Here is a 19593-nt window from a genome sequence, read left to right as displayed (position 1 = left end):
TTAAATTTGGTGTTATCGCTCTCACTCTCTAATACTGGTCACTGGAAGTTGACCATGGCACCTCATGGCAAATAACTCTCTGAGGATCTGAAAAAAGAATTGTTGCTCTAAATAAAGATGGCCTAGGCTATAAGAAGATTGCCAAGACCCTGAAACTTAGCAGCAACACGTTGGTCAAGACCATAAAGCGGTTTAATAGGACAGGTTCCACTCAGAACAGGCCTCGCCATGGTCCACCAAAAAAGTTGAGTGCACTTGCTCAGCGTCATATCCAGAGGTTGTCTTTGGGAAATTGACGTATGAGTGCTGCCAGCATTGCTGCAGAGGTTGAAGGGGTGGGGGGGGTCAACCTGTCAGTGCTCAGACCATACGCCACACGCTGCATCAAATTGGTCTGCATGGCTGTCATCCCAAAAGGAAGCCCCTTCTAAAGATCATGCGTAAGAAAGCCTGCAGTTTGCTGAAGACAAGCAGACTAAGGACATGGATTACTAGAACCATGTCCTGTGGTCTGATGAGCCCAAGATAAACTTATTTGGTTCAAATGGTGTCAAGCTTGTGTGGTAGCAACCAGTTGAGGAGTACAAAGACACGTGTGTCTTGCCTACAGTCAAGCATGGTGGTGTAAGTGCCATGGTCTGGGGCTGCATGGGTGCTGCCGGTACTGGGGAGCTACAGTTCATTGAGGGAAACTTGAACGCCAACATGTACTGTGACATACTGAAGCATAACATGATCCCCTCCCTACAGAGACTGGGCCACAGGGCAGTATTCCAACATGATAACAACCTCAAACACACCTCCAAGACCGCCACTGCCTTGCTAAAGAAGCTGAGGGTAAAGGTGATGGACTGGCCAAGCATGTCTCCAGACCTAAACCCTATTCAGCATCTGTGAGGCATCCTCAAACGGAAGCTGGAGGAGCGCAAGGTCTCTAGCTTCCACCAGCTCCGTGATGTCGTCATGGAGGAGTGGAGGAGGACTCCAGTGGCAACCTGTGAAGCTCTGGTGAACTCCATGCCCAAGAGGGTTAAGGCAGTGCTAGAAAATAATGGTGGCCACGCAAAATGCTGACACCTTTGGACCAATTTGGACATTTTAACTTAGGGGTGTACTCACTTTTTTTGCCAGCGGTTTAGACATTAATGGTTGTTTGTTGAGTTATTTTGAGGGGACAGCAAATTTACACTGTTATACAAGCTGTACACGCACTACTTTAGATTGTAGAACAGTGTCATTTCTTCAGTGTTGTCAAATGAAAAGGTATAATAAAATATTTACAAAAATGTGAGGGGTGTACTCACTTATGTGAGATACTGTATATACATAAACACACACACAAACATTCCACTGTAGCTAATTGTTTCAAACTCTGCACATTATTCTAACAAAGGCATAACCTTACAGTAAGCAGCTAATAGGACATTTCTGCTAATTATGTAAATTGTGATGCTATGCTGACACTGTCCTCAGCAAATCTCCCTACACTACTAATTTCAACTGTAGTAAAATGAAAAAATGCTTACAGTGGGGAGAATCCATTCCAGAATAGAAAAGTCAATAGGTAATGTGTCAGCCACTTTGAAGTTGTAAATGCAAAAGTCTTTTCTAAGACCAGCCGCCATAGTTTTACTGCGGCGGGTTGGTTTGGCTGGGAAAATCTACGTTACCTTATGTCGCTTTTCCTTCTGGCCACTAGGGGCACACGGACGCCTGCAGCATGTGCCCGGACTCGATGCGAGTGCCCAGCGGGAGCGATGGCCACCAGGCACCCACGATCGCTCATGACAGAGCGAGAACCGGGATCTGTGTGTGTAAACACACAAATCACGGTTCTTTCAGGGGAGTAGAGAGAGATTGTGTGTTCATACTACGTATGAACACCGATCTCTCTCTCCTCCTAGATAGTCCCATCCCCCTACAGTTAGAACACAGTGAGGGAACACAGTTAACCCCTTGATCGCCCCCTAGTGTTAACCCCTTTCTTACCAATGACATTTATACAGTAATCAGTGCATTTTTATAGCACTGATTGCTGTATAATTGTCAATGTTCCAAAAAATTTGTCAAATGTGTCCAATTTGTCCACTGCAATATCGCAGTCCCGATAAAAATTGCAGATCGCCACCATTACTAGTAAAAAAAACAAATAATAATAAAAATGACATAAATCTATCCCCTATTTTGTAGACACTATGGGGGTTATTTACGAAAGGCAAATCCCTTTGCACTGCAAGTGCACTTGGAAGTGCAGTTGCTCTAAATCTAAGGGGTAAATCTGAAATGAGGGGAACTCTGCTGATTTTATCATCCAATCATGTGCAAGCTAAAATGCTGTTTTTTTATTTTCCTTGCATGTCCCCCTCGGATTTTCAGCGACTTTACTTCCAAGTGCACCTTCAGTGCAAAGTGGATTTTCCTTTCGTAAATAACCCCCTATAACTTTTGCTCAAACCAAAACCATGTAGAATACATATTGGCCTAAAATGAGAATTTTTTTTTTTTTTTTTTTTTTAACTTGGAATATTTATTATAGCAAAAAGTAAAAGATATTGGGGGTTGTTTACTAAAGGAAAATCCACTTTGCACTGAAAGTGCACTTGGAGGTACAGTCGCTGTAGATCCGAGGGGGACATGCAAGGAAAATAAAAAACAGCATTTTAGCTTGCTCATGATTGGATGATAAAATTAGCAGAGCTTCCACTTATTTCAGATCTACCACTTAGATTTAGGGCAACTGCACTTCCAAGTACACTTTCAGTGCACTTTCAAGTGCACTTGCAATGCAAAGTGGATTTGCCTTTCGTAAATAACCCCCATTGTGTTTTTTTCTAAATTGTCGCTCTTCTTTTGTTTAAAGCGCAAAAAATAAAAACCGCAGAGGTGATCAAATACCACCAAAAGAAATCTCTATTTGTGGGGAAAAAAGGACGTCAATTTTGTTTGGGTACAGCATTGCACAACCGCGCAATTGTCAGTTAAAGTAACACAGTGCCGTACCGCAAAAAATGGCCTGGACATTGAGCACCCAAATCTTCCGTGGCTGACGTGGTTAAACAATATGACTGCTATTACTTCATTAGCTTGAAAAGTGTGCTTTTTTCACCCCTCTGAAAAATTGGATTCACTGTAAGGCCCCATTCACATCTGAGCATTTTGTAGCTTTAGGCTCCAGAACTCTCAGCATCCAAAATCCCACGTTTTTTAATGGTGGCTGCCTTTAATGCTGTCAGGAGACATTAGACCTCATGAAGCCTTAACACAGGTCTCCATTCTGTTTTTCCTCCAAACATGTTTGATGCTCTTAAATCAAGTCATTAGTTAAAGGTCCCACCCCCTTTCTCTCCTCATTGGCTCACTGACTTTGATTGACAGCAGTGGGAGCCAATGACCTCAGCCAATGGGAAGGCAAACTCCTGGACAGTTTAGACTCTCATGCAACATTGCTGGATCGAGATAAGGTCAAGATTGAGGTAAGTATTAGGGGGGCTGAGGGGGGAGCTGCACACAGAAGGTTTTTTATCTTAAAGCATAGCATGCATTAGGATAAAAACATCTTCTGACTTTAGAACCACTTTAACGTTTCAAAAAGTCCTTAAAGTCAGTTGAACTCTTGAACTCCTCAGTACACCGCCAAAAATTAACCGTTTGACGAGCGCTTCTTTTGTTGCTATCAGAGAGGTAGCAAATTAGAACCAGAACAAGTCCACTTATACTAGATTTCAACCATGGATCTGCTTCTTTGATGAAAAAAATCACTTTATGGTAGTTAAAGCGGGAGTCCGCCGGGACTCCGCGTTTTTTTTTTTTTTAAAGTTAGCAGCTACAAATACTGCAGCTGCTGACTTTTAAAATGGTGACACTTACCTGTCCAGCGCGCCCGCGATGTCGGCACCCGAAGCCGATCGCTAGGTCGTCTGTCGGGTCCTGCCGCCGCCATCTTGGGTATGGGAATCAGGAAATGGAGCCTTTCGGCTTCATTTCCCGGTTCCCTACTGCGCATGCGCGAGCCGCGCGGCGCAATCCGGACGGTCCCCGCTGCCTCTGGGAACTGTGTGTTTCCCAGCAGGCAGCGGGGCACTTGCGCAAAGGGGCGGGCAGTTGCGGAAAGGGGCGTAATCTACGCCCCTTTCCGCAGACAGCTATCCCGGAAGTGGGTGCAGTTACCTGGATTATCCAGGTAACTGCACCCCCCCCCCCCTGAAAGGTGCCAATTGTGGCGCCGGAGGGGGGGGGATTCCGATGAGCGGAGGTCCATTTTAGGGTGGACCTCCGCTTTAAATTCGAACCAATATTTGGTTCTACAGGTCCAGAGCAATCACAAACACAACGGGCTGTTCGTCAAGCATGACTTTGCATGGCGCTGGCTCATGCATCTCATTCCTAGTTCAGTCCTCACCTGCTATTAAGCTGCATTGATTCCTCCAGCTGTCCCCTCCCTAGTAGAGCATTCCCAGTGAGAGAGTAACATTGCTAGAATAAAATGGGCAATGGATGCTCTTTTTTATTTGCATGTGCTTGTAACCTAAAGCTGATGATACACTGATCGAAATTCAGCTGGTTCAGCAGGGACCCACTAGCCGAACAAGAAGAAAATATGCCAAACTTTATAACAGCATAAACTCCTTATTATACCATTGTAATAGCCATATATTAAGGGGTGGATATTAAAGTAAAATCTAACAAAATATTAATTTTATTTCAAAAGTCGCTTTAAAAACTGTGAAAACTGTAGCCTCAAATGAAATATATAAAAAGGTGATAGAGCCCTAGGCGCTACCCCAAAGAATTATTATATAAACAAAATCAATATTTTGGGGGAGTCTCCAGATTCCTCTCTACCACTCGAGGCCGGAGACCCTCCTAAGCAATGGGAAGAACAAAGTGTCTTCTCTATTAGTGAGATCACGCTACATATATTTTATCAAACTATATTGTCCAATGAAGCTATCAAAATTGTATACAGTATTTCCCTGTGCTGTGTGCGTGTACAACTATACACTTAAGATGGACAGATTGGACACCCCGTCCTCTGCATGTAACCTATTGTATAAAGCAATACAGAGTATTGGGATGGATTAGACAAATGAAAAGTTATAAACAGATATAAAAAAATATTATGGATATTGATAACAAACAAAGAACTCTATATAAGTCAGACCATAAATATAAATGTGAAATAATCAATCACAGTGCTTCTATTTCATTCAACTAGTCCACACTATATATCTCCATGTGCAAAAAAAAGAAAGCATCATCAGTAGATCCATGTGATAATAAAGTCCAAATAATGTGCAAAAAAACTGTTCTCCGATTTTCATAAAGTGCAATGTGCGCAAAAGTGCAAAAACATGTGCAAAAAAGTGCAGCACCAGCTATTTTTATATCCCAAAATAGTTATTTGGAAGATCTATATAAAAAAATAAAAAAAAAATAAAGAATAAATAAAAATAAAAATAAAGTGCAAGTCAATGTGTGACAGGTCTCAAAAACTATGAAGGGAATTTGGAGTAGACATTCCAAGGTATTAAAATCCACCATTTTTGCCATAAGCCTTTATTAAAGGGGATCATCCTATATATAAAGAAGTGAAAGAAGGTGGATGAATCGAATGAAAAGCAGCTGGACACTGAGGGATTACATGCACTTAACCCCCTAGGGGGACAAAGATCTGGTGAGTGGGGACCCGAGTGGGCGAGCACGAAAGTCACTGGATTCTTCTGATTGAGCACTAAAGTCACCTTTAACTTGATTCGTATTTCCTTCATAGTTTTTGAGACCTGTCAAACATTGACTTGCACTTTATTTTTATTTTTATTTATTCTTTATTTTTTCATTTTTTTATTTTTATTTATTTTTTATATAGATCTTCCAAATAGCTATTTTGGGATATAAAAATAGCTGGTGCTGCACTTTTTTGCACATTTTAAAGATAACTATAGTGCCTTATGATTTTTAATATTAATAGAGGGTAATTGGTATCCTCATCCTCATGAATTTGGTATGAAAATCCTCCCTCTTTTTGTTTTTTCATACTTTTTGCACATGTATTTGCACTTTTGCGCACATTGCACTTTATGACTGTTTTTTTGCACATTATTTGGACTTTATTATCACATGGATCTACTAATGATGCTTTCTCTTTTTTTGCACATGGAGATACATAGTGTGAACTAATTTAATGAAATAGAAGCACTGTGATTGATTATTTCACATTTATATTTATGGTCTGACTTATATAGAGTTCTTTGTTTGTTATCGATAGCCATAATAATTTTTTATATCTGTTTATAACTTTTCATTGGTCTAATCCATTCCAATACTCTGTATTGCTTTATACAATAGGTTACATGCAGAGGATGGGGTGTCAAATCTGTCCATCTTAAGTGTATAGTTGTACATGCACTCAATACAGGGAAATACTGTATACAATTTTGATAGCTTCATTGGACAATATAGTTTGATAAAATATATGTAGCGTGATCTCACTAATAGAGAAGACACTCTGTTCTTCCCATTGCTTAGGAGGGTCTCTGTATTTTAATCCTTCCATGAAAGTCCTTGATCAGGCACTTCCTGCTAAAGGGTGACAATGCTTTGTCCCTATCCCCAGTTTTGCTTCTATGCTGTCACCCTGTCACATCAAGTGGACTACAAGTGACCATTTCATTGCACAGACTTGGTCCACTGTTGTCACCATTAGGAAGCCTGTCCTGAGAAACGCCATGCAATTATTACTCAGCATAGTAAATGGTTTTCGTCCACTTCACAGTCTAGTTATGTATCCATAAATAATGACTGAATATGAATTTTTTTAAATACCAGTTGGAGATCACAGGTTGGACACAGCTCCCAACTGTCCCTGATTTGGAACAAAGTCCTTCTGTCCCTCTTTCCTCCTCACTTCACCCTCATTTTGGTCTGACCTATATAGTTGTATATAAAATGCACTTCGTATCTTTCAAAAAGTGTTTCCCAGTGCTAAACCTTTTATTCAATTTCTAATTGGCTGCATTTGTACATTTCAAAGGCCAATATAAACGAATAGTAGTGGTAAAAAAAAAAACATACATTTTTTTTTGTATAATTCTCCTTTAAGGGGGCATGGCAGGGGTGTGTCCTATGCCTTCATACCTTTGCTAATAGCTGTCCCTCGTTCCCATTTCAAAAAGTTGGGAGGTATGAGGTTGGGATTAAAGATGTTGTTCATTAATGGTGCATTGAACAAAACTAATTCCCTTTCCTGAGCTGAGGGAACAATTTCACCTCCCACAATCAATGCTCTTATATTATATGCAGCTGCAACATGCAGTGAAGGTGCAGGCCGGGGAGACCCAGTGGACCCTCTCACCAACCCTGATATTCCGATATAAGGCTGAAGTGTCCCAGTTTAAGGACTTTGTTTCTAGAACTTATTCCATGATTCTTAATATTTACCTAGAAGGATTTCCCCTGGGGGCGTCGAGTAAATGGGAGAGGGATGTGGGAACATTTGAGGACGAACAATGGGAGGAGGCACACCAGGCAGTACAACTTTGCTCTTTAAATGTGGCCCAACAGTTATCCCAGCTATACATCATACTTAGAGTACACTATGCGCCTGACAGATTGTTCAGGATGGGCGTGAGACTAGATTCTAACTGCCCCAGGTGTGCAAGAGATCATGGGGACCTAATACATCTGCTCTGGAGTTGCCCCAAACTACATTTATTCTGGACAGGGGTTTCAGCCACCTTTAACAGAGTATATCAGACCTCCATACCTACAGACCCAAAACCATATACTGGGGATACTAGATGACATTCCTATGGAGGACAGTTTTAAACAGGCCATAGCCAGGGCCCTGTTTCAGGCTCACAAGCTGATCCTTAGACATTGGAAGGCGGTTGAGTCTCCAACGTCAAAGGAATGGATTGCCCAAATGGGAGACACCATAAAGTTGGAGAAATAAATCTTTCAACATATAGGTCAGGTCGCCCCTGAAAGTTTGATAAACTATGGGCAATTTGGTTGGATACCCCCGGCCCCTCCCCAGTTGATCTTGTGATGGATAGACTGCTAAGGTAAAAGATGGGAAAGAGAGCAAAACACTAATGCCCCATACACACAGTCGGAAATTCTGACGGAAAAAGTCAGATCGGATTATGTTGTCAGAAAATCTGATCGTGTGTGGGCTCTATCGGGCCTTTTCCGTCGGGATTTCAGACGGAAAAAGTTTGAGAGTTGGATCTAAAATTTTCCGACAACAAAATCTGACTGGACTTTTTCCGATCGTGTGTAGTGAATTCCGATGCACAAAGTGCCACGCATGCTCAGAAAAAATGTGGAGACTAAACCTATTGGCTACTGGCCTCTACGTAGTTCTGTCGTACATATATAAAGTCACCTCGTTCCGAACTATCGAATTTTCCGATAACTTTGTGCGACCGTGTGTATGTAAGGATGGGTTTTGGCCGAAATTTATCTTACATGACAAATTTCGGCCAAAATCCACCGAAAAAAATCAGATGGATTTTGTGGTCGGAATGTCCGACCGTGTGTATGGGGCATTGGATGGTTGAGAACGTAAAGCGCTTACAACATGAAAATCAGAATACAGTGCGGACGCACAAATAATCAGATGATAATCAGATGAAATACCTGAATTGTATAATATGAGATGGTATTAGATGCTAAGAGTAATGTACCCTTTTGCGATGGTAATTGAACTATATGACAGATTCTGTGCCTTAAATGTGAGCTGTAAAGTTTTTCCATTTGTTTTGTTTTCTAATAAACATCTTTGATTTTTTTTAAACGGTGCATTGAACAAAACAGGGAAATGCTAAGCTGCTATATGCAATTTCCTGGTTTTGCAAGTGTATGAATTATAAAGCTGGAGGCACAGAATTACAAAACACCCATTTATGGAAAAAAAAGGATGTTGTCCGTCTTCTCGATTGTCCTCCTTTACCGCAGAAATTGTGCTACAGAATGGCATGTGCGTAAACAATAGGAATTTGTTTCATTGCTAATGAAGTAAACTTTGGAAGGACAGTGACTATAGTAATTATGCTTTTACAGTTATCAGTACAGTAACTCCTTTATTTCTTACATCTGGCCTTAGCTCATTGGGGTCCTCAATCCTCTCTCGATCATCCCAATCCACAGGCCTTGTAGCATTTACGTCTTTGATTTTACGGGGCAGTAAGAAGCCAAAGTCATCCTCCAGAGTCCCATTTGACACCACCTCATTGTCAATCTTCACTGCATATGTATTGTTTGGACGGATAATTAATGTGTACAAGTGGGTGCTTTCATCATGCTGTTCAGAAGAAAGAAAAGGCACTAAAATAAAAAATAATACATTTTTATAAAGATAGTTTTTTTTTGTTATGAACAGTGGAGAAAAGTCAGAACCTCTGTCAGGTTTTAATTGCTCTCTGTGCCCCCACAGGGGAAATTCATTCTCCCTATTTGTCCTGGTGACAAACAGTGACAGGATAACCAAAATGTTACAATTGTTATCAGATCTGGAACTGAGGGGACATTTTTCAATGGGGGCACTTGTTCTGTGACAACTGTTTAAGGGAAAATTCCTGCTGTGCCTCTGGGACGGAAAGTGAAAGGACGTCTCCATATGGTACACAGACAGACCAAAAAAACCTGCCAGGGCTTTCCCCATTTTTTTACCCCAGCTTTTTTTAAACTTTTTAGACTTGAGAAACCCTTGAAATAATTTTCAGGTCTCAAGACTCAGTGGGTAGATGTCCCCTCCCCAACCTTAGATCGGATGCCAATCAGAATGCCACCATTACTCATAGCTAAAAAGATAATTGTGTCATGCTTCTGAAGTTACCAAGTGGTGTTAGCTCTGAAAGTATGCAGGCACCATCAAATATAAGATCAATCGGTCACAGCTAAAGGAACCCCTTAGCAACCTCTGGAGAAACCTTAGGGTTCTACAGAAACCTGGTTGAGAATTGCTGCTCTACCCAGTCCTAGGCTACACACAGTTTTGGCTTTAGATACATTTTAAGGCTGGGTTCACACTAGTGCAAATTGGATGCGGGTTTCTCCACATCCAATTCTCATGGCAGGAGAGCTGGTTCACATATCTCTTTGGTGGCTGAAGGGCTGCTTGCACAGGAGTCCTGTGCATCTTCGGATCCATTTCAGGGCTGTATTCAGGCAAAAATTCATGAAACTGAGAACAGGGATGCACCAGACCCCTGCTGTGAGCCGCATCCGTCTGCAGTGGGAACCCAGCCTTAAGGACATGTGACATGTAATGCAAGCTATTATCTAGCTATTATCTAGCCTCCAAATTATAAATTATTTATGTGCAGATGCCCCCAGGGTGCTTTGGATCCCAGGGCCCTCTGTTTTTCAGGTCCCAGTTGCAATTCTTGGTTCTTTCATACATGGGTGAGTATATTTTCATATAGTTCCATACCATGCATGTAACATTCTTCTTAATCAAATGATGTTTCTCCTTATAATTCAGAATAATATGGACTTTCTCGTGGACTGTACCACATATGTCAGGACCTGTAAAATGTGACAATAGAAAGTATGTATCAGTTGTCATACTGTATATATATTTATACTGTATATATTTATGTATTACAGGTATATATACACATATTGTTCATCCACATAAAAAAATATATATTCAAAAGTATTGGGACATGTGCCTTTGCACGCACATGAACTTTAATGGCATCCTAGTCAGTCAGTAGGGTTCAATATTGAACTAGTCCACCCTTTGCAGCTATAACCGCTTCAACTCTTCTAGGAAGGCTGTCCACAAGGTTTAGGAGTGTGTCTATGGGAATGTTTGACCATTCTTCCAGAAGCGCATTTGAGAGGTCAGGCACTGATATGGACGAGAGGGTCGCAGTCTCCACTGTAATTCATCACAAAGGTGTTCTATCGGGTTTGAGGTCAGGACTCTTTGCAGGCCAGTCAAGTTCCTCCAACCCAAACTCAATCATTCGTGTCTTTATGGACCTTGCTTTGTGCAGTGGTCCAAATCATTTGGTGGAGGGGGGATTATGGTGTGGGGTTGTTTTTCAGGGGTTGGGCTTGACCCTTTAGTTCCAGTGAAGGGAACTCTTAAGGCGTTAGCATACCAAGACATTTTGGACAATTTCATGCTCACAACTTTGTGGGAACAGTTTGGGGAGGACCCTTTCCTGTTCCCACATGATTGCACCCCAGTGCACAAACAAGGTCCACAAAGACATCGCACACACACACTTAGCCTAAAGAAAGAGGAACTTAATTCCCCTAATATCTGGCCCACCTCTCCTCTCCCATGCCACCATCTTTGAATATTTGGCATAAACACAAATGTGCAAAGATTTGCCTGGTCTTTGAGTTTCCTGCATACGCACACACATTCTGATACTGGAGCTTGACACCTGTATGCATGTGTGGGAAACCCCCTGCAAATGCGCAGATGCACGTCACCAAGTCCCAAAAATCTGAAACTCCAGTAAAGCCGCAGTACATCACAAAAAGGGCACAATGCATTTAAAAAAATAAAGTGATAAGCTCCACTATCAGAGAGGGAAAGGAGGAGAGGAGTCAGAAGGAGGGCAGTTATTTTAAAGGCTGAAGATCCACTTTAAAACTTTTTTTGTAACTTTTTGTTATGAAATAATCATCCACTTTTCAATGTGATGTACAAAGCGTGCTCTCATCAGTCTGAGAAAACGCTACATTTTTATATTTCTGACTATGCCTTTTTATCCTGTTGACCCCCCCCCCTCTCTCTCTCATATTTCAAAAGTTAGAATTTGGCGTTGAATTCAAAACCTTTCCCTCTGAAAACAAAAAATGTCTGTTTGAAGCTTAAAGTTGGACATACACTTAGAAATCTAGCAGATTTCTCCATCCATGCTATAGAAAGCAGATGCACATATCCCCTGCTGTACTAGGATACCTGATCAGCAGCTGTGTCAGACTGAATGCAGGCGCTGTCCAGTTGACATTTTTTCCTAAAATCCTATACGTTTTCAGTCGGTGGATGTCGTGCAGGAGAAGGGTGAGTGGCATCAAAGCAACCCTGAAAACTATTTTCAACTGATTCATCAGGAACTTGCTAAAATTCGAGCAGTGGGTTTGATTTCCTAAAACTGCAGCGTCCAAAATCTGGTGAAGCTCTGCATAGAAACCAATCATTTTCCAGGTTTCTTTGCCAAACTGAACAAGCTAAAGTTAGATACTGATTGGTTGCCATGCACATCTACACCAGATTTTGTTCTCCCCAGTTTTAGTAAATCAACCCCAGTGTATAGCAACTTAAAGGCACTTCTTATGTGATTCTGATGGATTGTGTTAGTAACATTAGACCTACTGGGAAAGGATTTATGCAAGTAGAATGTTTTCTCTGGACGGCACTGCCACATAGAATGGAGCCGCAATATTAAATTAAATAAAAATAAAAAAACGCAGTGAAGCGGTTACATTTTTAATATATTGGATAATATTATAGTTGAAATGTTTGTGAAGATTTAATTTTTTCCAGATCATGGTTAAGCAATTAGTATTTAGTCACATCCAAGTGGACTTGCTCTAAACTCTAAGCAATGAGGATGTTTCTCTACTTATCAGTAACTTCGTCTCACATTTTAATGAATGTCAAGAACATCTCCCAGCATGTATAGCTACACTGGTAGCTTATTCACCTTAATCACCAATTACCATGTATGTGTCATGGTAGATACTGATTGTTCAAGGATATGACAGGAAGTGTGAAAGTTTGTTAAACCAATCTAATCTATTTCCATAATCCAAACACCATGGTGCCATGAAGCCTGGGACAGGTGTTAAAGCACTGGAATCAAGGAATTATTTGTATAGCATACTTATATTGGTCAAGCTTGGCACAATATACGTGTGCCAGAGACGTAACTAGAACTTTCAGGGCCCCAGGGCAAGAAACCATGAAGGGCCCCCCTAACCCCCCCAACTTCTATCCAAGCCCAGGCTTCCAATTCTGGGAACCCTACCTCCCGCGTGCGCCCTGGGGAGCGCATTCAGCGAACCTTTTCTTCCCACGCTGTGTCTGTGTGAGAAAAGGAGAGCCATTAACTGGCAAGACTGTCAGTACATTGTTTACACTGATAATCAGGGCACTGATAGTGCCCTGATTATCAGTGTAAACAATGTACTGACAGTCTTGCCAGTTAATCAGATAATCAGTGCAGCCCCATCAGTACCCATCAGTTCAGCCTATCAGCGCTGCCTATCAGTGCCGCCTATCAGTGCTTCTCAGTGCCGCCTATCAGTGCCACCTATCAGTGCTCATCAGTGCTGCCTATCAGTGCCGCCTACCAGTGCTCATCAATGCCGCCTATCAGTGCCCATCAGTCCCACCTATCAGTGCTCCTCAATGGCACCTATCAGTGCTCATCAATGCTGCCTATCAGTGCCCATCAGTGCTGCCTATCAGTGCCTCCTCAGCAGGACTCTACTGGAGCTGAGAGCATTTCTCTCATACAGTCCAGAGCCTGCACCGACAGTTCCCCCTTCCTCCTCCCTTGCAAGAGAGAGGAGCAAGCCGATCTGCTAATTCTTCTCTCGCCCCTCTCCCCCTGTATGTGCACTGCGGGAAATGTGAAGCCCAGCTTAGCTTCACACTTCCAGTGGTGCATACACAGGAGGAGAGGGAGGTGAAGATTATCTCTCTCCTCTCCCATCCATGTGAGGGAGGAGGGAGGGGGAACTGTCAGCGCAGGCTCTGTGTTGTATGAGAGAAATGCTCTCAGAGCCATACAACCCTGCTGGGGCCCCCCAACAGTGGTGAAGTGCCAGTACCCAGTCATAAGTGTGACCTTCGTGTCCCTGCTAGTTCTATCACTGACATGTGCATTACTCCTTATGGACTGCTGGGAAAGCTTGAAATCACTGTAGTATTCAGCAGTACTTCAGCGCTAGCTGCCATCTTCTAGGTCCTGATCAGGCTTTATGCAACCGGCTGCCCAACTCATAAATGGGGTAGCTTGCCCAATACTGCTGCCATTCATTCAAAAACTACAAGTCATTTTTTTCATTGGACAAGGGGGAGATGAATGGCAGTGATATCACCATCTCAACATTTTCCAATCAGAGAACATGTACTCATTTAAAAAAGGCTTTTTTTAAACTGTGGCTGTGGTGCAAGCAACTATCTGTGATCAGTGTGCATTGGGGCAGCTGTTTGCACAGAACCTGAGTAGGACCTGAAAGATCGTGGTTATCATTGAAGTAGCGCCAACTACTGTCAAGCTGTAACAATGTAAGTATTATACTACAAATAATTCCTGGAGTTCAGCTTTAACTGTTTAAATTACATGGCTGAGCTGTGTTGCTTAATCCTGATAGACTTATGCCCTGTACACATGATAGGATTTTCCGACAACAAAAATGTGGATTTTTTTCCGAAGGATGTTGGCTCAAACTTGTCTTGCATAGACACGGTCACACAAATGCTGGTGGAAATTCCAAACATCAAGAACGTGGTGATGTACAACACGTACGACGAGCCGAGAAAAATGAGGTTCAATAGCCAGTGTGGCTCTTCTGCTTGATTCCGAGCATGCGTGGAATTTTGTGCTTCGGAATTGTGTACACACGCTCGGAATTTCCAACAAGTTTTGTTGTCGGAAAATTTGAGAACCTGCTCTCAAACATTTGTTGCCGGAAATTCCGACAACAAATGTTATATGGAGTGTACACACGGTCGGACTTTCCGACAACAAGCTTACATCTAACATTTGTTTTCGGAAAATCTGATTGTATGTACGGGGCATTACTGTATGCCTGGCAAACACAATGAGATTATCGGACGATTGATTGTCCGTATTTGTTTTTTTTGCATGCTAGTCTCCACATTGAAAATGAAGAGGTTACTAAAGTTACAAAAATTCTTGTACGACAGAATACAAAAACGGAAGTGATGTAATGTGTTGTAGTGTATTTGTATTGTATTTTCAGACAAAAACTAATGTACGATCTTTAAAGACTAAAAAAATGTACTAGCAGGCACTGCAAGATGCTTGCACTTCGGCACTGTTGTTACTATTTTGCTATTTTGTTACTTTTTAGACTGATTTTACGGTGGGCAGTGCATGGCCTGACAAATGTAAAACAGATCTATATATTCTTTATGACAATCTGGTCATGTAAGGTTAACAGCATAATGATACCAAAATTTTCAAGCATCATCAATTTTTCTTTCACTCTCTTCTCAACCAATCACCAGTTATTACCTTTTTTATGGAGAAGAACGAACATCTCACAGTTCATGAACCACATCATTTGATTAGTAATGAATAGATTTGTCACGGCCTGTAGCTGAGGGATTTATATGCCTACGGCCACTTTTTGGCTCATGTCACAAACAGAACACTTTCAAGGGTAGCTTAATTTTGAAGGAAATTCTTCCCATAAAGGAACTACTCACCAAACATAATACAATATAAAGTGTCCCCATGTATCTGCTCTTGGTTTGTGTCTGCAGGATATAACTTCACGTAGCCTCCTCCGCAATCAATTCCTTGCTCATGTTTAACAGTGAACTGTATCACCAAACTCTGGTTCTCATTGCTGATTGGGTCAAACCGAGCTGACAGAGCATAGTACTTCCAGTCTTGAGTAGTCTGTATACCTGGCAGCAATCGCATTCCAAAAGTATACTTTTAACTTGTGTTATAAATATGCTAAGGTAAGGACAAATAATACTAAATTAACAGTACAATTATTTGCACATATTTACCTGCACACACACAAAAAAAAACTAAATAAGGCCTTAGTCAAAGAGCCAAATCAGCCATGCTGTAGTAAGTATCTTGCAGGAAACTGCAGCCAGTATCCCAGCTGTGTGCAGGCAGCTGCAGCCAGCAACCCTGTACAAAGAAATGACAGGCTGACAGTGGCTGCAGATGTCTGCTGGTGGTTCCTTGCTCTGCCTGCGGTTAGAGACAGATGATTGTATTTGGATGCAAGTAGCTCACCCCAGGGACAGCTGTGGCCACTGTAAGCCTGCCATGGCTTTGTATAAACTTCCTGACTGTGACTGTCCAACACACCTGGGATCCCAGTTTAACTCAAAATATTTGCAGCGTCATAATTGGTTTGCTGTTTGAATGATATTGGAAGGAACACACTGCTGACAAGAGCAAAAAGGGTGCTGCTCACCCCTATAAATCAGAAAATCAAAACGAATTCCCCCACCAACGGGGTTTTTAGGCAGCAATAAACAATAAGCATAGCATACTATATAAAAAAGATTACTTTATTGTGTGGTAAAAACATGAGCTTCACCCAGGCATTTAAAATAAAAAGATATAACTGGAACCAAGCTTGTACATACAAAAATTACAATGACAATTGGGCATACACTAGGCAGACCTAACTATAAATATACTGTATAAGATTAGTAACAGCAAAAATAAATTTATAGTTCTAACGCGTTTCAACCACTAGGGTCTTCTTCAGAGATAGTCTGTTGATAGAGAGACAAGATACAACTTAATAAATCTATCAAATAGGATTAGTATTAAACATATTCCAGATTTGTTAGTGTAATTACCCAGTATGGTATTGCCGAGAGGTTCATACAGATTATAGTGCTTAATGGTGGAGTTTACCCAGGTTCATGCTTAGGCGTCCTTCACAAGTTACAAAAGATATATGGTCCATGCATCTCGCCACAGAATCCAGCAGTGGAGTGAGGGTCGGAAGCCCAGAGGCGCGGCTCACGAGCGGTCACACGACAAAACCCTATGCCCCACAAAGATTGTAGGGAATAGGTGCAAGCGTAGGCAGCCTGCCTGTATGGTAAGTCACGCCTGTGATGAAAATCCCAACATGATCGCAATTAGACATATATATTTTTATATTTGTTTTTTATATTCTATATTATATATATATAGACCCACATATGGGGTATGGAGATATCTTATATATGATTTGTGTGCATATAAAGGGAATGTCCCCAGATATCTATATTCAAAAAAAAAAAAAAAAAAAAAAAAAAAAAAAAAAAAAAAAAAGGGGGGGGGGGGGGGGGGAAAGGGGAGGGAAGGGGGGGAAAGAAAAACAAAACTCAAAAACTCAAAAGCCAAACACGTATTAAAAAGAAACAACAAACGTGGTTAAAATCGGAAGAAAACAAACGTGAGAAGACATGTGGTAGGAATAGTGTGTGGGATGACAACCCGATATTGGGTGACTGGAGTGAATGAGTGAGTGAATGATGTGCAAGTGAAGTGAATAATGAGGTGAAAGGTGTGGGTGTAGGTGTTATGAAAAGAATTAAAGGGATAACATATTATGAAATCAGAGTGACAATGGGAAAAGTGCATAGGGGTGCTAGTGACGGATAAAGGTAAAAATGAAAATGCATGAAAATGCTAATGTTGAAGTAGTGAGAGGTGACAAAAAAAAAAAAAAAAAAAAAAAAAAACCATTCAGATGTGATAAACCATGTTTATACTGAAAGTAATAACAGTTACCTGGGTAGCTGGGCTGGACAAAAGATTCCCAAAATGGAAAAGGGGAGGCAGTAGCTGGGAAACTATCCCGGGAAGAGTGCCAGATACGGTCAATTACTCCTAGTCCATAGGGGCACCCCCATCTAAGAATGAATAGAATGATAAAGCGGGCTAGCTGTTAGAAAAGCTAGTTTTTCAGAAGTTTATTTAAGTAAAATGGGGGCATGTCAGCCAGGTTAGCAAATAGTCAAACTTACCAACCAGGGATTCAAAGATACGAGAGTCCTTGTTTGTGTACAGGAGCTGGTGTTTGCTACCAAGTATACTGTGTTATATAGAGCCCCGGGATTGCATCACAGGCATGGCCGCCCACCCATTGGCTGGTACCGCCTATTATTGCTTGGCCGCCTAAACAGGTCGACCTCGTGTGAACGCCCCGGCGTCCCGGAAGGTCGTAAAGCGACCCCGAAACGACGTCACTTCCGACGCAAATGCACGACGTGATTGCGTCACGTCCGTCCGTACGAAGGGTCAGACGAACGTGAGGCACGTCCGGAAGTGTTCGGGGACGCCACCGACAAGGAAATACGTGTCTCCAATGGCTGGGCGGGACCAGCCCGCACCAGTCATATAGGGAGACATCTGTGGAGAGAGCCCTGCATGTGCACAGACAGGGGTCCCTCCTACCCTTGTCGGGGAGTCGCGCGAAAAAGGCAAACAGACCCCCACACACCGCCTCCTCCACATAAAAGCGGAAGGGCATTGGAAACAATGTGCGGAGGGACCATAAAAGTGAGGGACAAGCGTGAACCCGGGTCAGGTCAATGTGGGGATATGTCGCTACTGTCCAATACCTCCCCTGGCCCCCAGAACGGGGATGGGGTGAAGGTGTGTGGGTAGAAAGCGGGGAAGAGAGAAAAGAAGAAAGAAAAATAATAAGAAAAAAAAAAAAAAAAAAAAAAAAAAAAAAAAAAAAAGGGGGGGGGGGAGAAGGACAGGCGACCGATCCCAACACACCATTAGCTAAAAGAAGCCATTTTCTTAACCAAAGACAAGAATAAAATAACATCTTTTTCAGATACATATACATATATAGTATGCATGTCCCGACGTGCAAACGCACGTCTTTATTCAAGGACAGACAGAGTAAATATATAGCTAAGAGAATATATACAAACAGCAAAAATAGAGTGATAACATAATTATACAGTGAATCACAGAAGAATATGATGTTCAGCTGCGAACACTATACCATGGTACCCTGTTTAGTTGTAGTCATAATAATTAGAAATTATCAATAATTTATGAGAGGGGCATGGTCAGGGGGTGTTCCTAGACACTTACTAAAGAGTTAGAGAGGAGAAAAAGAGGAAACATAAAGGAGAACGGGCTCACAAAGAAAAGGGGCAGGTACACCCGGTTTCTACTGTGTCCTCCCTGAGGAGAACCCCTTTAGGAAGGGAGCAAAAGAGACCGATTCGTTCAGGCCTGGGAAAGAGGTGGCATCCAATTTATGTATCCACCTCTGTTCCCGTTGTAATAGGGTCTTATTCCAGTCGCCCCCCCGAGCAGGTATGTGTATACGGTCCAGGGCAGTAAATGTAAACTTAGGCATTCTATAGTTGTGTATTTGCACAACGTGACGTCCAATCGGCAGGTAATAGTTGCCAATTTCCATGCTGTACACATGTTTAGACATTCGGCGATGGAATTCCTGTTTTGTTTTGCCTACGTAGTACGCCCCACACTCGCATTCTAAAAAGTAAACCACACCCCGTGTCTGACAATTCACGAAGTGTGTAGGTCGAAAGTTGGCACCGTTTGGTAGACGGAAGGTTTTGTCGCGTCTAATATATTTACAACATGAGCAGTGATTGCAAGGGAAGGAGCCGAAAACTGAGCAGTGTTTGGACCTTTTGTTCTCATTCCTATATTCGCTCTGCACCAGTTTATCGTATAGTGAAGAGGCCCTTTTGAAAGAGATAAGGGGGCGTGCTGGAACCAGACAGCCGATCTTAGGATCATCTTTTAAGATCGACCAATATTTTTGGATAATACCCAAAATAATATTGTGTTGTTTGCTGAAGCGCATAATGATCCTCAGTGGGTCCGCTGTAGGGTCATTGCG

At 42.0% G+C, this 19593-nt stretch overlaps 1 protein-coding gene across 4 annotated transcripts in view; it reads right to left on the bottom strand.

The window, feature by feature from the left end:
- Positions 1–19593, bottom strand: part of LOC143926480 (calreticulin-like) — a 72868-nt gene that overhangs the window by 16060 nt on the left and 37215 nt on the right. For all 4 annotated transcript variants that reach the window (XM_077450250.1, XM_077450251.1, XM_077450249.1 and 1 more), the window contains 3 exons: positions 15434–15637; positions 10436–10530; positions 9095–9304 (listed from right to left, as the gene is read on the bottom strand). In XM_077450250.1, the coding sequence (XP_077306376.1) occupies positions 9095–9304; positions 10436–10530; positions 15434–15637 (509 nt within the window). The remainder of the gene's footprint in view (positions 1–9094; positions 9305–10435; positions 10531–15433; positions 15638–19593) is intronic.

Source organism: Lithobates pipiens, unplaced genomic scaffold (assembly GCF_037356315.1).
Source record: "Lithobates pipiens isolate NorthernLeopardFrog02 unplaced genomic scaffold, aLitPip1_a1.2 Scaffold_23, whole genome shotgun sequence".
Classification (NCBI taxonomy): Eukaryota; Metazoa; Chordata; class Amphibia; order Anura; family Ranidae; genus Lithobates; species Lithobates pipiens.
Note: the sequence above shows the minus strand (reverse complement) of the source record. Positions and strands in the feature narration are given on the sequence as shown.